Source organism: Dama dama, chromosome 12, assembly GCF_033118175.1.
Source record: "Dama dama isolate Ldn47 chromosome 12, ASM3311817v1, whole genome shotgun sequence".
In the NCBI taxonomy this organism is placed as follows: Eukaryota; Metazoa; Chordata; class Mammalia; order Artiodactyla; family Cervidae; genus Dama; species Dama dama.
Genome location: NC_083692.1, coordinates 44,748,964 through 44,761,948, shown reverse-complemented (window position 1 = coordinate 44,761,948; position 12,985 = coordinate 44,748,964). Strand labels below are relative to the sequence as shown.

At 37.4% G+C, this 12,985-nt stretch overlaps 1 protein-coding gene across 4 annotated transcripts in view; it reads left to right on the top strand.

Annotated features, from left to right (window-relative positions):
* The window catches only part of MYO5A (myosin VA), a 200,126-nt gene that overhangs the window by 104,813 nt on the left and 82,328 nt on the right, over positions 1-12,985 (top strand). For all 4 annotated transcript variants that reach the window (XM_061157181.1, XM_061157180.1, XM_061157179.1 and 1 more), the window contains exons 10-12: positions 5,434-5,699; positions 6,325-6,406; positions 11,330-11,470. In XM_061157181.1, the coding sequence (XP_061013164.1) occupies positions 5,434-5,699; positions 6,325-6,406; positions 11,330-11,470 (489 nt within the window). The remainder of the gene's footprint in view (positions 1-5,433; positions 5,700-6,324; positions 6,407-11,329; positions 11,471-12,985) is intronic.

Below are 12,985 nucleotides of genomic sequence, written 5' to 3'. Positions count from 1 at the left end.
ACTGGAGAGATATGGTGTCTTCACTATGATTTACATGTTCTTCCCCATGTAGAGATGACTACACACTGAGAATTAAAATCCAATTCATTTGTTTAAACTGTAATAAAACCTAATGGTCTCAGAATGTTCTCCCTGGGCATTGTGATTTGTAGTATTTTCTGATCACCACCATCAAAGATCACACACAGTGCACACACTCACACATGCATCTAGATACTTATTAGGTGTTTTTTAACTTTATTAAAATGGAGACAGTTTTAATATAATTAATTCTTTTTCCATCTTGCTTTCTTGAGTATTATAATAGGAAACAATTCTGAGATTTATGTTTCACTCTTCAGACACCCAAGTTGATATTTGCAAGTCTACATGTAGATTAATTCATGTGACTTAAATTCGGGTAAATTAGACTTTAGTTTTGAAATACACGTTTCAGCATCTCTGCCTGGGTTCAATCCCAGCTTTACTATTTATGTACTCTATGTTTTAGGATGAGTTACTTAGCTTCTCTGAACCTTAGTTTCCTCATTTTTAAAATGAAAGAGACTTTGTTTTTTTTTTTTTTTTTTACCACTTTTGGACTGGTTGCTCTGATCGAGCTTCATGCTGGATAAATTATATTCTAAAAATATTTGTAATAAATACATAAGAACTTTAATAAGTGCATAAGAAATATTTTAATATATGTATAAACTGAGTGAAAATAGGAACTCGGAACAGAGCAGAACCCTGAAGCACGGACTCACCTGGGAGGCATTTGCTGAACCCAGTGAGCTATGGTTTTCATAGCCAAGTGAGGTGCGGAAGACAAAAAACAGAGCCTCAGACTCCTATAAACAGGGGAACAGGAAGGCAAACTTCTGCCTAAAGCTGAGACCCTAAATGGGGCACATGCTCACCACCTTCTCCAAGAGTACAAAGAAAAATCAAGTCTCTAAGCGGGAGTGGGCAGAAATAGTTCCCTAAAAATTTAGAGCAATGAGCTGCCCCTCACACTTATTTCCCAGTTTGTTTTCATAGTTCCTGGATGGTCCCCAACAGCAACATACACAAAACTTACCTTAAATTGATCCTGGATTGGTAGTGCCCTGGATGCCTGACAGAAGCAAATGCAAATCCACCTTCAATCCAGGCCTCAACAGAGTCCCATGAGAAGAGTTACAAGAAATACTGACTCATAGTCAAAAATCTCAAATCTCATGATAAAACAAAATAGAAAGAGCTAGGCAAAACAACAGATAGCAGTCAAACCTACTAAGAATGCTGAAAGAAAGTAATAGCAGATTTGACACAACTGAGTAGAGAAGCGATAAGCTGAAAGACAGACGTGAAGAAATGATCCAAAATGCAAGATGGGACCCACAGATGGAGCCCTTAACAATAATTAAAAGAGATGAAGAATGGAGTAATAGAATCTGATTTTAATCTAATGAGAGTTTCTAAGGGAAAGAAAGAAGAGAATGAGGCAGACAAAATGTTTGAAGAGGTAATTACTAACAAATTTCAGAACCTGTGAAAATGACACTACACCACAGATTTGGAAAGGACAAAAAAATCCCAGATAGAATAAATAAAAAGAAACCCACCTCTAGGCTCACCATAATGCTACCATAGGCAGAGAGAAAAATCTTGAAACACAAAGAAAGATAAGACATACTAGTGTTGAAGAAGTAGCAGTTAAACTGATTGCTCACTTCCCAACTGCAATAAGAGGAGTCAGAAAACAGTGGACCATCTTCAGTGTTCTAGAGTATATAATTACTAACTTAGAATCATATATCTAGTAAAGATATCTTTTTAGAATGAGGAAAAGATAGATATGTTTTCAGACAAATAGAAACTTGTGAGAATTTGTCACCAATAGGCCCTCACTAAAGGAAATATTAAAAGACATGGTTAAGGCAGAAGGAAAGTGATCTGGATACAAGATCTAAAATTCCAGAGGGCATGTGAATCAATAAAAAATGGCAAAATTTGATTAATTAAAAGAATAATAATTATGAATTGAACTTCCCAGGTGGCACTAGTGGTAAAGAACCCACCTGCCAGTGCAGGAGATGAGATGTAAGAGATGCAGGTTCAATTCCTGGGTGGGGAAGATCCCCTGGAGGAGGGCATGGCAACCCACTCCAGTATTCTTGCCTGGAGAATCCCATGGACAGAGGAGCCTAGCAGGCTACAGTCTATAGGGTTGCACAGAGTCAGACACAAATAGTGTACTGGGCCACAAAATACTTTTTACAGAAAACTCATTACAGAGGGAAAGGTAGTAGAGAAACCTCACAGACATTCCTGTAACCAAGCAACCAGTCAGCATCACTTGAGTTCTGATGCAGCATCCTGAGGGGGCTACCACATCGCTTCTCTAGTATTCCCACCAAAAAGGCATGCCAAATCTGATCATGCGGCAACATCATACAGACCGAAACTGAGGGGCACACTACCCTTCTAAAGTATCGAGTTCTCAAAAGGCAAGAGTGAAGAGCTCCTCAAACTAATAGAGATTAATGAAATAAGATAACTAAATTCAATGTATGAACCTAGATTGGATCCTGGACCATAGAAATGTGCCTCCCTAGCAACCCTATCCTCAGAGGACATTATTAGGTCAATCAGTAAAGTTTACTAGGTAATAGGGTTGTATCACTGCTAATTTTCTGATTTTATTCATTGTACTATAGTTATATAAGATAATTTAAGAAAATACACAGTAGAGTATTCAGTACCAAAAGGGCATCATGTTTTCAACATGCTCTCAAAAGAGTCTGAAAAATAATATGTATGTATACGTATGTGAAAGAGTGAGAGAGAAAGAGCAAACTTGGTAAAATGTTAATATTTAGGGAATCTGGGTGAAGGGAATACTTTATACTTTTCTTGTAACTTTTCTGTTAGTCTGAAATTAGTTTAAAATAAAAAGTTAAAAAAACTAAAGTGACTCACCAGCCCTTTCTTCCTCCCAAAAAGATAGAACTAAAGTACTGGATAGCAAAGCTTATAGATCAGGATTGAGTGTTTGGAGTTCATGTTATTTAATTACATTAAGTTAACTAATGTATCAATTCTTCTATCATAAAAACAGAAACAGAAAGTGAAGCTTTCAAACTAATAAAGAGGAAAATGAACTAAAAAAATAATCCAAATATAGCAAGAAAGGGAGAGAAATTTTTAGAAAAGGAGGGACAAGTAAAGGCACAAAAAAGGTATTAATAGAAATAATTACAAATGAACCAATGTTTCAGTTAATATAGATTGTCAGACCAGGTTTAGAATTCAGGTATATACTTTTGAAAGAAGCGTTCCTGAAAAATAAAGGTACAGATAGTTTGAAAGTAAAAAGTTGAGAAAAGACACCATAATAGCTAGAAATAAACCTGGTAGAGCTGTATTGATACTGGACAAAATAAACTTTGAGGCCAAAAGCAGTACTAGAGATAGAGTCACTATGTATTGATAGAGATTTTTATTCACCAGGAAGATGTAACAGTTCTAAACTTGCGTGTACTTAATGATGTAGTCTCAAAATATATAAAGCAAAAGATTACCACAAGAATAAAAAGACACATCTGTCATAGTGGGATATTACTGACTTCTCTCAATTACTGATAGGTAAAGAAGTCTAAAAATTAGTTAAGTTATAGAAAATTTGAACCAAACAGTTAACAACGTTGACTTCATAGAACAAAAATGGTAGTACCATTCAAATAAAATGTTTAGAGTGCTGATCTACTTCTAAATGATGTCACACAATTCATATATAAATGAATGAAATAAGCTGCTTATTGAAGGGAGTTCATCCATGTTGATGGTAATGGTGCTAATTTGTGTCTGAAGTGATTACTTGGGAAGAGGGAACATGAAAGAAGGAAGGGACTGTTTCAGTGGAAAGGGTCAGGGGAGAAGGGTGTCAATAGACCCAGGGTTTAATAACAATTCTGACATAAACTGGAGGTGTGATTTTTGCCAAGCTAGTCTTTTGGATATTATATCCTAATTTGTCAATTAGAGATAGCAGTGTTCACCCTGCCTGTTCCTCAGGAATGTTATCAGATGGAATTGAAACATGTGAGTGAAGATATTAAAAAATATAATGTACTAACATGAATTAAACAAGTATTTTTAATTTATGAATACTTTGCATGCCTACTCATGCAAAACCTATGGAAGACATTGTAGGTGATACAGGGATCCCTGTAGGTAAGGGATTCCCAACCTCCAGGATCTAATGTCTGATGATCTGAGGTGGAGCTGATGTGATAGTAACAGAAATAAAGTGCACAGTAAATGTAATGCTCCTGAAGCATCCCCAAACCATTCCCCCACTCCACAATCCATGGGAAAATTGTCTTCTACAGAGTCAGTCCTTGGTGCCAAAAAGGTTGGGGATCCCTGCCATAGATGATGCAGGGGATCCTTAGATTAGAAATACTAGTCTAAGAAGCCACACAAATAACTGTTAAGTTGTCCGTTTATAACCTTTTAGTACCTCCACCTCACACCTCCCTGCCATTGACCCTCATTGCTTTTAGAGGAAACACTAGCCATGAAACAGCCTCTGGCTTCATCCCCTACATTTTCTCCCTCACGTAGCTTCAATCCCTCACATCTCTGGTTTCCCTCCCACCACAGGACTTTTATACCAGATGTCGCCTCTACTTGGAAGACCTTTTCACCAAGTTAACCTCTTCTTATTCTTCAGATCTCAACTCCATTTCTCAAGGCCACTGTCTCCTGTCTCCCTGAATAGGGCACATTCCTTACACATGGAATCTTAGTATAGTGTCCTCTTTTGTAGTAATTTTAATTTTAGGGCGCAATCATTTAGTTAATGTCCATTTCCCCTAGTGACTGTAAGTTCTAGGAGGACAGGGTGAAAGTGAAAGTGTTAGTTGTTCAGTCATATCTGACTCTGCGACCCCATGGACTGTAGCCCACCAGGCTTCTCAGTCCATGGAATTCTCCAGGCAAGAATACTGGAGTGGGTAGCCAGTCCCTTCTCCAGGGGATCTTCTTGACCTAGGAATCAAACCTAGGTCCCCTGCATTGTAGATGAATCCTTTTACTGTCTGAGCCACCAAGGAAGCCAGTACATGTCTATTTTTTTCTGCTGGCATATAATATATTTGTAGACAAGCTGACTCATTTTTCTGACTGACTAAATGAATGTGCCTGAAGACGGGTGCAAATAAGTACTATAAAGAGACAAAGGAAGAGGTCACTTTTTGAAGTGAGTCCTAGAAGAGATTACAAAATGCTGCCTAGATTCTGGTTTGATGGATGATTGTGATTATCACTGATCAGCTTCAAATGCTCTTGGTGTTTGTTGTAGCAGAGAAATTGTCAGGTTTAATTGTTACCTCTTTGTTAATATTTTTTAGTAAATTCTTACTTGATTGATCTGGTCCTAGGAAATAACCCATTCTCTTTTGGCAGCCCAAGCATGAACCCCTCAGCATCTTCTGTGACCTCATGGGTGTGGACTTTGAGGAGATGTGTCACTGGCTCTGCCATCGGAAGCTGGCCACTGCCACAGAGACGTACATCAAGCCCATCTCCAAGCTGCAGGCCACGAATGCCCGCGATGCATTGGCCAAGCACATCTATGCCAAGCTCTTTAACTGGATTGTAGATCATGTCAATCAGGCACTGCATTCTGCTGTCAAACAGCATTCTTTTATCGGTGTGCTGGACATTTATGGGTGAGTGTATTTGGCTTAGTGGTCTGAGCATTTCTTTCTAGACATTATCTAGTAACTCCAAGTAGGTATTTGATTATGTCTCCTACTGGTGAGCTAAAGGGAAAATTAGAAGAGGATTTTTTAAAGTCTAGTTTCATTTGCTAGTTTGCCTTCTCTGGGTACCTTTCTTTAATGTTGAACCCCTTCCTATACATTTGTGCTTTTTGATGCCTAATTTTTCATCATCTGGTTCACTTTTCAAAAAAACTTATGACATTTCTATTCCCCTCCCCTCTGTATTTATGTAAACATTGTGAATCTGTGAATTGACAAGAGCAGTAGCTTTATCGTAATTCTAATTGTTCCCTACTTGGGGATGAATATGCCCTCAAAAACTCATACTATTGAATAGATTCACAAGCTGCAGCCTTGAAAAAAAAAAAATCTCTGCCACTTTGCTGATGTCTATCTGCTGGGTACATATTTTGTGTTACTAACTTAGAAAGCCTTATCTTCACTGATGTGGAAAGAAAGTTTTGCCATGTTGGGGAATTTCCTATTTCTCTCTAATGTGCACATTTTGAATATTTTTTAAAAGCTATTTTTTCCTTTTTCTCCTCTTCTCATATTATTTTTGATTTTACAGATTTGAGACATTTGAGATAAATAGTTTTGAACAGTTTTGCATAAATTATGCAAATGAAAAACTACAGCAACAATTCAATATGGTAAGAATTTTCTTGCTTAAATAATATTCTGCCAAAAATCATTCTTTGAATTCCTAGTATGTGTTTAAAGACTGGCTCCTGAAGTGAAGTTATGAATTTCAATTATTATCTACAGTTTAAAGCAGTTAAACTGCTGAGGAACTTATGATTAATGAATGATGCAACCTTGGAAAGATGTTTATGGTCCAGATTGGATTCAAGGTCATCTGCTGTCTGAGAACAGTAAAAATTTGGTCCAAATAAATTGAGAGAAGGAAGCAGAAAGTGTGTTAGATAGTGACATAGGGATGTGAAACTTGGACCCAAGGGATATCATTCAGTTGGTTGTCCCTGAGGCTAACTATATGTGGAGTTAATACTATCTTAACTCTTACTTGCTGTATTAGCAAGATGTCAGGACAGTCTGATGATAAGACCATTGGATGGCATCATCGACTCAATGGACATGAGTCTGAGCAAACTCCAGGAGATAGTGAAGGACAGGGAATCCTGGCATGCTGTAGTCCATGGGGTCACAAAGAATCAGACACGACCGAGCAACTGAACAACAACAGGGCAAAAAAGTCAGGACATATTCTCTTTTCTACATATTTTTTATGTATTCTATTTTATATATTTTCTACAGTCTGAGACATTCACCGAGACAATGGCAGTGGAAGGATTTTGAGTGGCTTTTGTGAAGTAGTAATAGAAATATGTTATCATGGTGTTGGGAGATTTGGAAGCACTTAAAAATGGTTGGGCTACAGGCTCTATGGTGGGGTTGATGGTGACCTCTGGGAGGTCACCTTCCAGGACTGCTACAGCCAGTGCCCCGTCCCCAAGGCGAGCCACTGCCGACCCATGCCTCCACAGGAGACCCTCCAACACTAGCAGGCAAATCCAAGCTCAAGTATATTCAGAGTCAGCTTAAAACATGTTCCTCAGAATGTCAAATTTCTCAGGATGTTAATAGACATTCCACAAGATAAAGTCATGTTAAAGAAAAAAAAAGAAATGCTGCAAACCCTCTACATCTCTTTGTAGGGATTTATAAAGCACATTAGCTGAGGGGGGTGGGGGAAGCACAGAGAAATCAAGCAGGAAATATATTTAAATTGACTAAGCAAAATATATATATATATATATATATTAAAAATATTGGAATCCAACTCTGCATTGATTTTCCAGGGGATCCTGGGCAAGTTAATTGATCTTGCTGGGCCTTAGTCACCTCATCTGTATAATGGGGATGGTAACAGTACCTATTGCATGTAGTTATATGGATTAAAGAGTTGGGATATGTAAAGTGCTCACCACGTGCTAAGTACAACTTTTAAGTGCAAGATTAAGGGAGGTTATTATTGATAAAATACAATGTTTAAAATGAATCACCTATAGGAATTAGAATATGAAAAATAATAGAACTGAAGGATGAGTAAGAGCCCTATTATCCTCATCATACAAAGAGGGAGGTTGAGTGGTATACCCTACAATTGATGAATGAAAATGGAAATTTAAAGATATTATTTTAAGTTACAAAAATAATAAAAACTAAAAGATCTAAAAATTGTAATATCAGAAAGATAGAGGAAGAACAATAGAGGGTGATATATATGAATTTGGCCTCATCTGTTGCATCAGAAAATCAATAGATAGTGTTAAATGAATAAATAAAATAATAGCTGATGAGCATATACATCTTCCCTGGTGGCTCAGCTGGTAAAGAACCCACCTGCCAGTGCAGGAGACACAGGTGATGTGGGTTTGATCCCTGGGTCAAGAAGATCCCTTGTGGGAGGCATGGCAACCCACTCCAGTACTCTTGCAGGAAAAATCCCATGGACAGAGTAGCCTGGCAGTCTATAGTCCACGGAGTTGCAAAGAGTCGGACATGACTGAAGCAATTGAGCACACAACAACAACCATGTTGTTAGGGCTTCCCTGGTGGCTCAGCAGTAAACAATATGCCTGCAATACGGAGACACAAGTTCAATCCTTGGGTCAGGAAGATACCCTGGAGGAGGAAATGGCAACCCTCTCCAGTATTCTTGCTTGGGAAATTCCGTGGACAGAGGAGCCTGGCAGGCTATATTCCATGGGTTCACAAAAGATTCCTACACGGCTTAGTGATTAAACAATAACAACAACAACAACAAAGCATATTGCTTAGAGATAAATATCAGGAGAAATAGCTGAGGGAGTTAAAAATGGTTGTTTCCAAGGAATGAGACTGGGATTGGGTCAGGATAGAACAGGGGATTGTTGCTTGTCATCATAAAACCTTTAGATTATTTGATCTTTGTAAAATATTGCATAAAATATTATACTTTGATAAAAATTTGGACCCTCTTTTTAGCAAATTAAGCTACTTAGTACAGTGAAATAATGTAGAAATGATCTTAAAATGTTAAGCTGTTTCCGTAAGAATGTGACTGGTATATTTTGTGTCTCTGCATAAGGAACATTAATAAAAACCTGTCAGACACTAAGTGGAATATTATTTTTTCTCAAGGTTTTCCTGAGTTTCTCAATACTTTAATCAACAGCAGAGCCTTCTGCTCTTTCCCAGTATCTTTTGGCACCAGGTGACTGGAAGTATTAAGGATCTAACGCCAGCCTTGTCAGGGACTGGCTAATTTGTTTATTTCTCAAGGACCTCATGTCTCTGCATGTGTGTTTCTGACTTTCTTGTTTCCCTTTCCCTCTTTCTGTCTCTATCCATCTGTTTCTTCTGTCTCTCTCTCTTTCCTCATACACACACACACACACACACACTGCAGCGTAGCCTCTCTCTGCACAAGAGAGAGAGGCTTCCCTCTCTCTCTTATTTCTCTTCCTTCTCTCTTCCCTCCCTCTTATTATCAGATGGCATATATTTTCCTTCAGATGGTATATATTTTGTCTAGGTTTTTGCTTCCTCACTTACCTCACACTTAAAGCAGTGGTTGGGGTGCTTCTGTCTTCTTAACTTGCTTAACTCCCATTCATCTTGACTTCTTGCGGCATCAGCTTTCACTGTTAATTGTCTGTTTCCCAGTTCTTATATCTGAGAAAAGAGAATGTGATTAACCCAGTTCATTTGTTCCTCAGAGCTCTCTGGCCCTTAACTAGCTGTGACCTGGAGCATGGGGTCTTACAGTAAAGAGCTTGGTGCTCAGGCTGCTCCCTCAGCAGGGGCTGTGGGGTGGGCAGTGGGCAGGAGAAACATGCTGACTGGCAGGTTAGTGCTTGGAGTCATTACCTTATCCAGTAAGCATCTCTCGCCATATTGAACCTCATGCCCTTAATTTTGTAATTAAGAATGGAAAAATTTTGAGGTCCCATGGATTTTGGCAAACTAAACCTAGAGATTTGTATGAGAAACAGGCTCTAAAGTTTGGAGCAGTGTTTCTATTGTCAATGTGAAGACCACACTGCATATAGACTAATGGATTAAAGAAAGATAGGACTCATTTGTGGGGAATTATTGGTACCATCAGCCAGGGCATCTTGCTGACACATGGTGCCCCATTTGCCTTCTAATTAATCAAAAGAACAGAAGAAATTGCTTTCTAATTAGCATTACATAAATATTCATATGTATGACAAATTTGAGGTTTTTTTTTTTACTAAAGTTTCACACCTGCTTAGACTATGAATGCTGCAAATGAGCCAAGAACAGCATTATAATAAGTGTAGAATAAAGTGGGAAAGTTCCAGATATGTCAGGAGAATAAAGTATCAGAAATCTTGGTAACTCTTTTAAGTTTCATGAGGGTTTGGGTTCTAGGAAATATGTGTTGTCTGGTAATAACCACAGAGGGATAATCTTCCCAGAAAAGTTGCAGGACATGTGAGAGAACCAGTGTGACAAAGGAGACAAGAAAGGAAAGCAGAATCCTGCCGGAAGAAATGAGTATGGGTCATTAGCACCTATAGAAACTAGAATTTTTGGTTTGGCTCCATTGGCTGGGCAGCTTGATGCATGCAGTGCTTCTATTGCCCTTCCTTCCTAGACCAACCTAATTACCTTTCACTGCAGACCTCAGGTCACACAGCCCTTCCTCAAGGAAGACTTCCCTTGCTACCCTGTTCCAAATTAGTTAAGGACTCCTGAGCTCATAGCTGGCCATTATTTTTCTCTGGAACATTATTACAGTTTGTAATTCTGTTTCTTGTGATTGTTTGATTTCTGTCTGTTTCTCCCACTAGTCTTCAAAGTCTATTAGGGCTGAGTCTGTGTCTATTTTGCTAATGGTGTGTAGTGTCTGGGACGTGGTAGACAGTCAATACATATTTGTGCTTAAGAGAGTGAATGGAGATGAGAAGCAGTGGCTGAAGCATTTAGCAGAAACAATAATGTATTTGTAGTGGTTGCAGCTGCTGGCAGAATTGGATGTAGAAGCCAGAAAAGTGAGCCATAGATTCCCTGACTGTGGAGGATAATCAAGGCAGATACAAAAGACCAACTGTTGTCTAATTCTGAGGCACATGAACTTCAACACCATGGTCCCTTAAAAGAATTACTTTGTCATGCTGTAAGCATCACCCAGAATGTTTCAGTAGTCTGGAGGGCATCCTCTCTGCAGGTTGTTCAAGGCCAGCTAAGGCATTTCTGTGCCCATATGGTTAGCAACACTGAGCAATAATTTAAGGGGCCAAAAATTACATAGTGCGGTTTTGGATATATATATATATCAAAAAATCAAAAGCTGCCACACTTATCAGCTATTTAAATATTCATATACCTAGATTTTCTTGTTTGCCAAAAATTCTATGTAGCTGAGGTTTTGCCATGTGTGGTTTCTATTTGCTTTCTTATATTGTTCTCTGCCTATTTCATGTTTCTCCAAGATTGCTGCTAGAAGCCATTGACTGTCTCAAATTTTGTTTTATACATGTTTATTGACTCACATTTGTGACAGTGATGTAGTAATGCTAGTTTTTTCTTTTTTATTTCAGCATGTCTTCAAATTAGAACAAGAAGAATATATGAAAGAACAAATTCCATGGACACTCATAGATTTTTATGATAATCAGCCTTGCATTAATCTTATAGAATCTAAACTGGGCATTCTAGATTTGCTGGATGAGGAATGCAAGGTAAGTATGATTTTCTGATGTATTTAATATATCAAAATTTTGCATTGCGGTAAAATGGTAAATAGGTTTTAGTAGAGATTCACTAGTATATCATGAAGTGCCACAGTGGCAACAAGTGGGGGTTACCCTAACTTGCATTCTGAAGGGTCACTGACTCCAAAGCGTTCAAAATATAGTTGAAACTAGGAAAATCTCCCTTCCCTTTTCAGCTGATTCCAAGTTATGTGAAAACTGGCATTAGATACAGCTACTGCCAATTTTAGTCACTTTCGTTATTGATATGCTTATATTTGGTACTTTTGTTCAATGGTATGATATAGTTCAGGAAATGTAAGAAATTGTACAAAAGGTATTTTGAATAATAGTTCTAAATGTCTATAATTTTAAACTTGACTAGTTGTTCTTTATTACTTATATATATGTAAGGTAAGGAGTTTTAGTTTTAATATTTGAAGATGCAGCATGTGGAAAAAATATTGGATCCCTGGCTTCCCTGATGAGTGATCCTAGACAAACAACCTATCCTTTCCCTTAGTTGTTCTTTAGTTTATATGCCATAAGTTACAAGTTCATGTAGGCTGATCCTCCTAAGCATCCAGATTTCCTACAACATTAAGAATGCAAAGACAAATACTGGATGTTTTCACTTATATGTAAAATCTAAAAAAATAAAATGGACAAATGAATGTAACAAAACAAAAAGGGCCTCCTGGATATTAGAGAACAAACTAGTGGTTACCATTGTAGAGACGGTTGGTGGGAAGGGCAAGATAGGTGAAGGCAGGATTAAGAGAAACAAACTACTAGGTATAAAGTAAACAAGATACAAGAATGTAATGTACAGCACAAGGAATATAGTCAGAGTTTTATAGTAAACTTCACATGGAGTATAACCTATAAAAATATTGAATCACTATGTTTTACTGCAACTAATATAATACTGTACATCAATTATACCTTAATAAACAAAAAGAATACATGTAAAGGTGTTCAGTTTCACTTGAAATTAAATAAAACATAAATCAAAACAAAAATAGGACACTGCTTTTTGCCTACCAAGTGAGTTTAAATTTGATAATACCAAATTAGTATTTATTACATATATACTCTTGATGAAGGACAAAAGTTAGTACAACATATTTTTGAGGAATATTTATCAAGATTTTAAATACACATACCTTTAGAACCAGAAGTAGAAATGCTGAGAGTTTACCCTATGAATATACTTACAAAAGTATCCAAAGTTTTTGTTTAAAAGGAGTCATTGTGGCAGTTTTCATAATAACAAAAAATCAGTAATAGCCTAGTAGTCATAAATACAAGAATGCTATTATTAAGAGGAAAAAAAAATACAAGGATGGCTAAGTTGAAGATCCCTCTTGGTAAATGTCACATTGCACATGAAAATATGTGGGTTATTTTTAAATATCTTTTGATACTGATTTCTAACATAATTCCACAGTGATAACAGACTCTGTATATTTTCAATACCTTTAGGCCTTGACATTTTTGCAG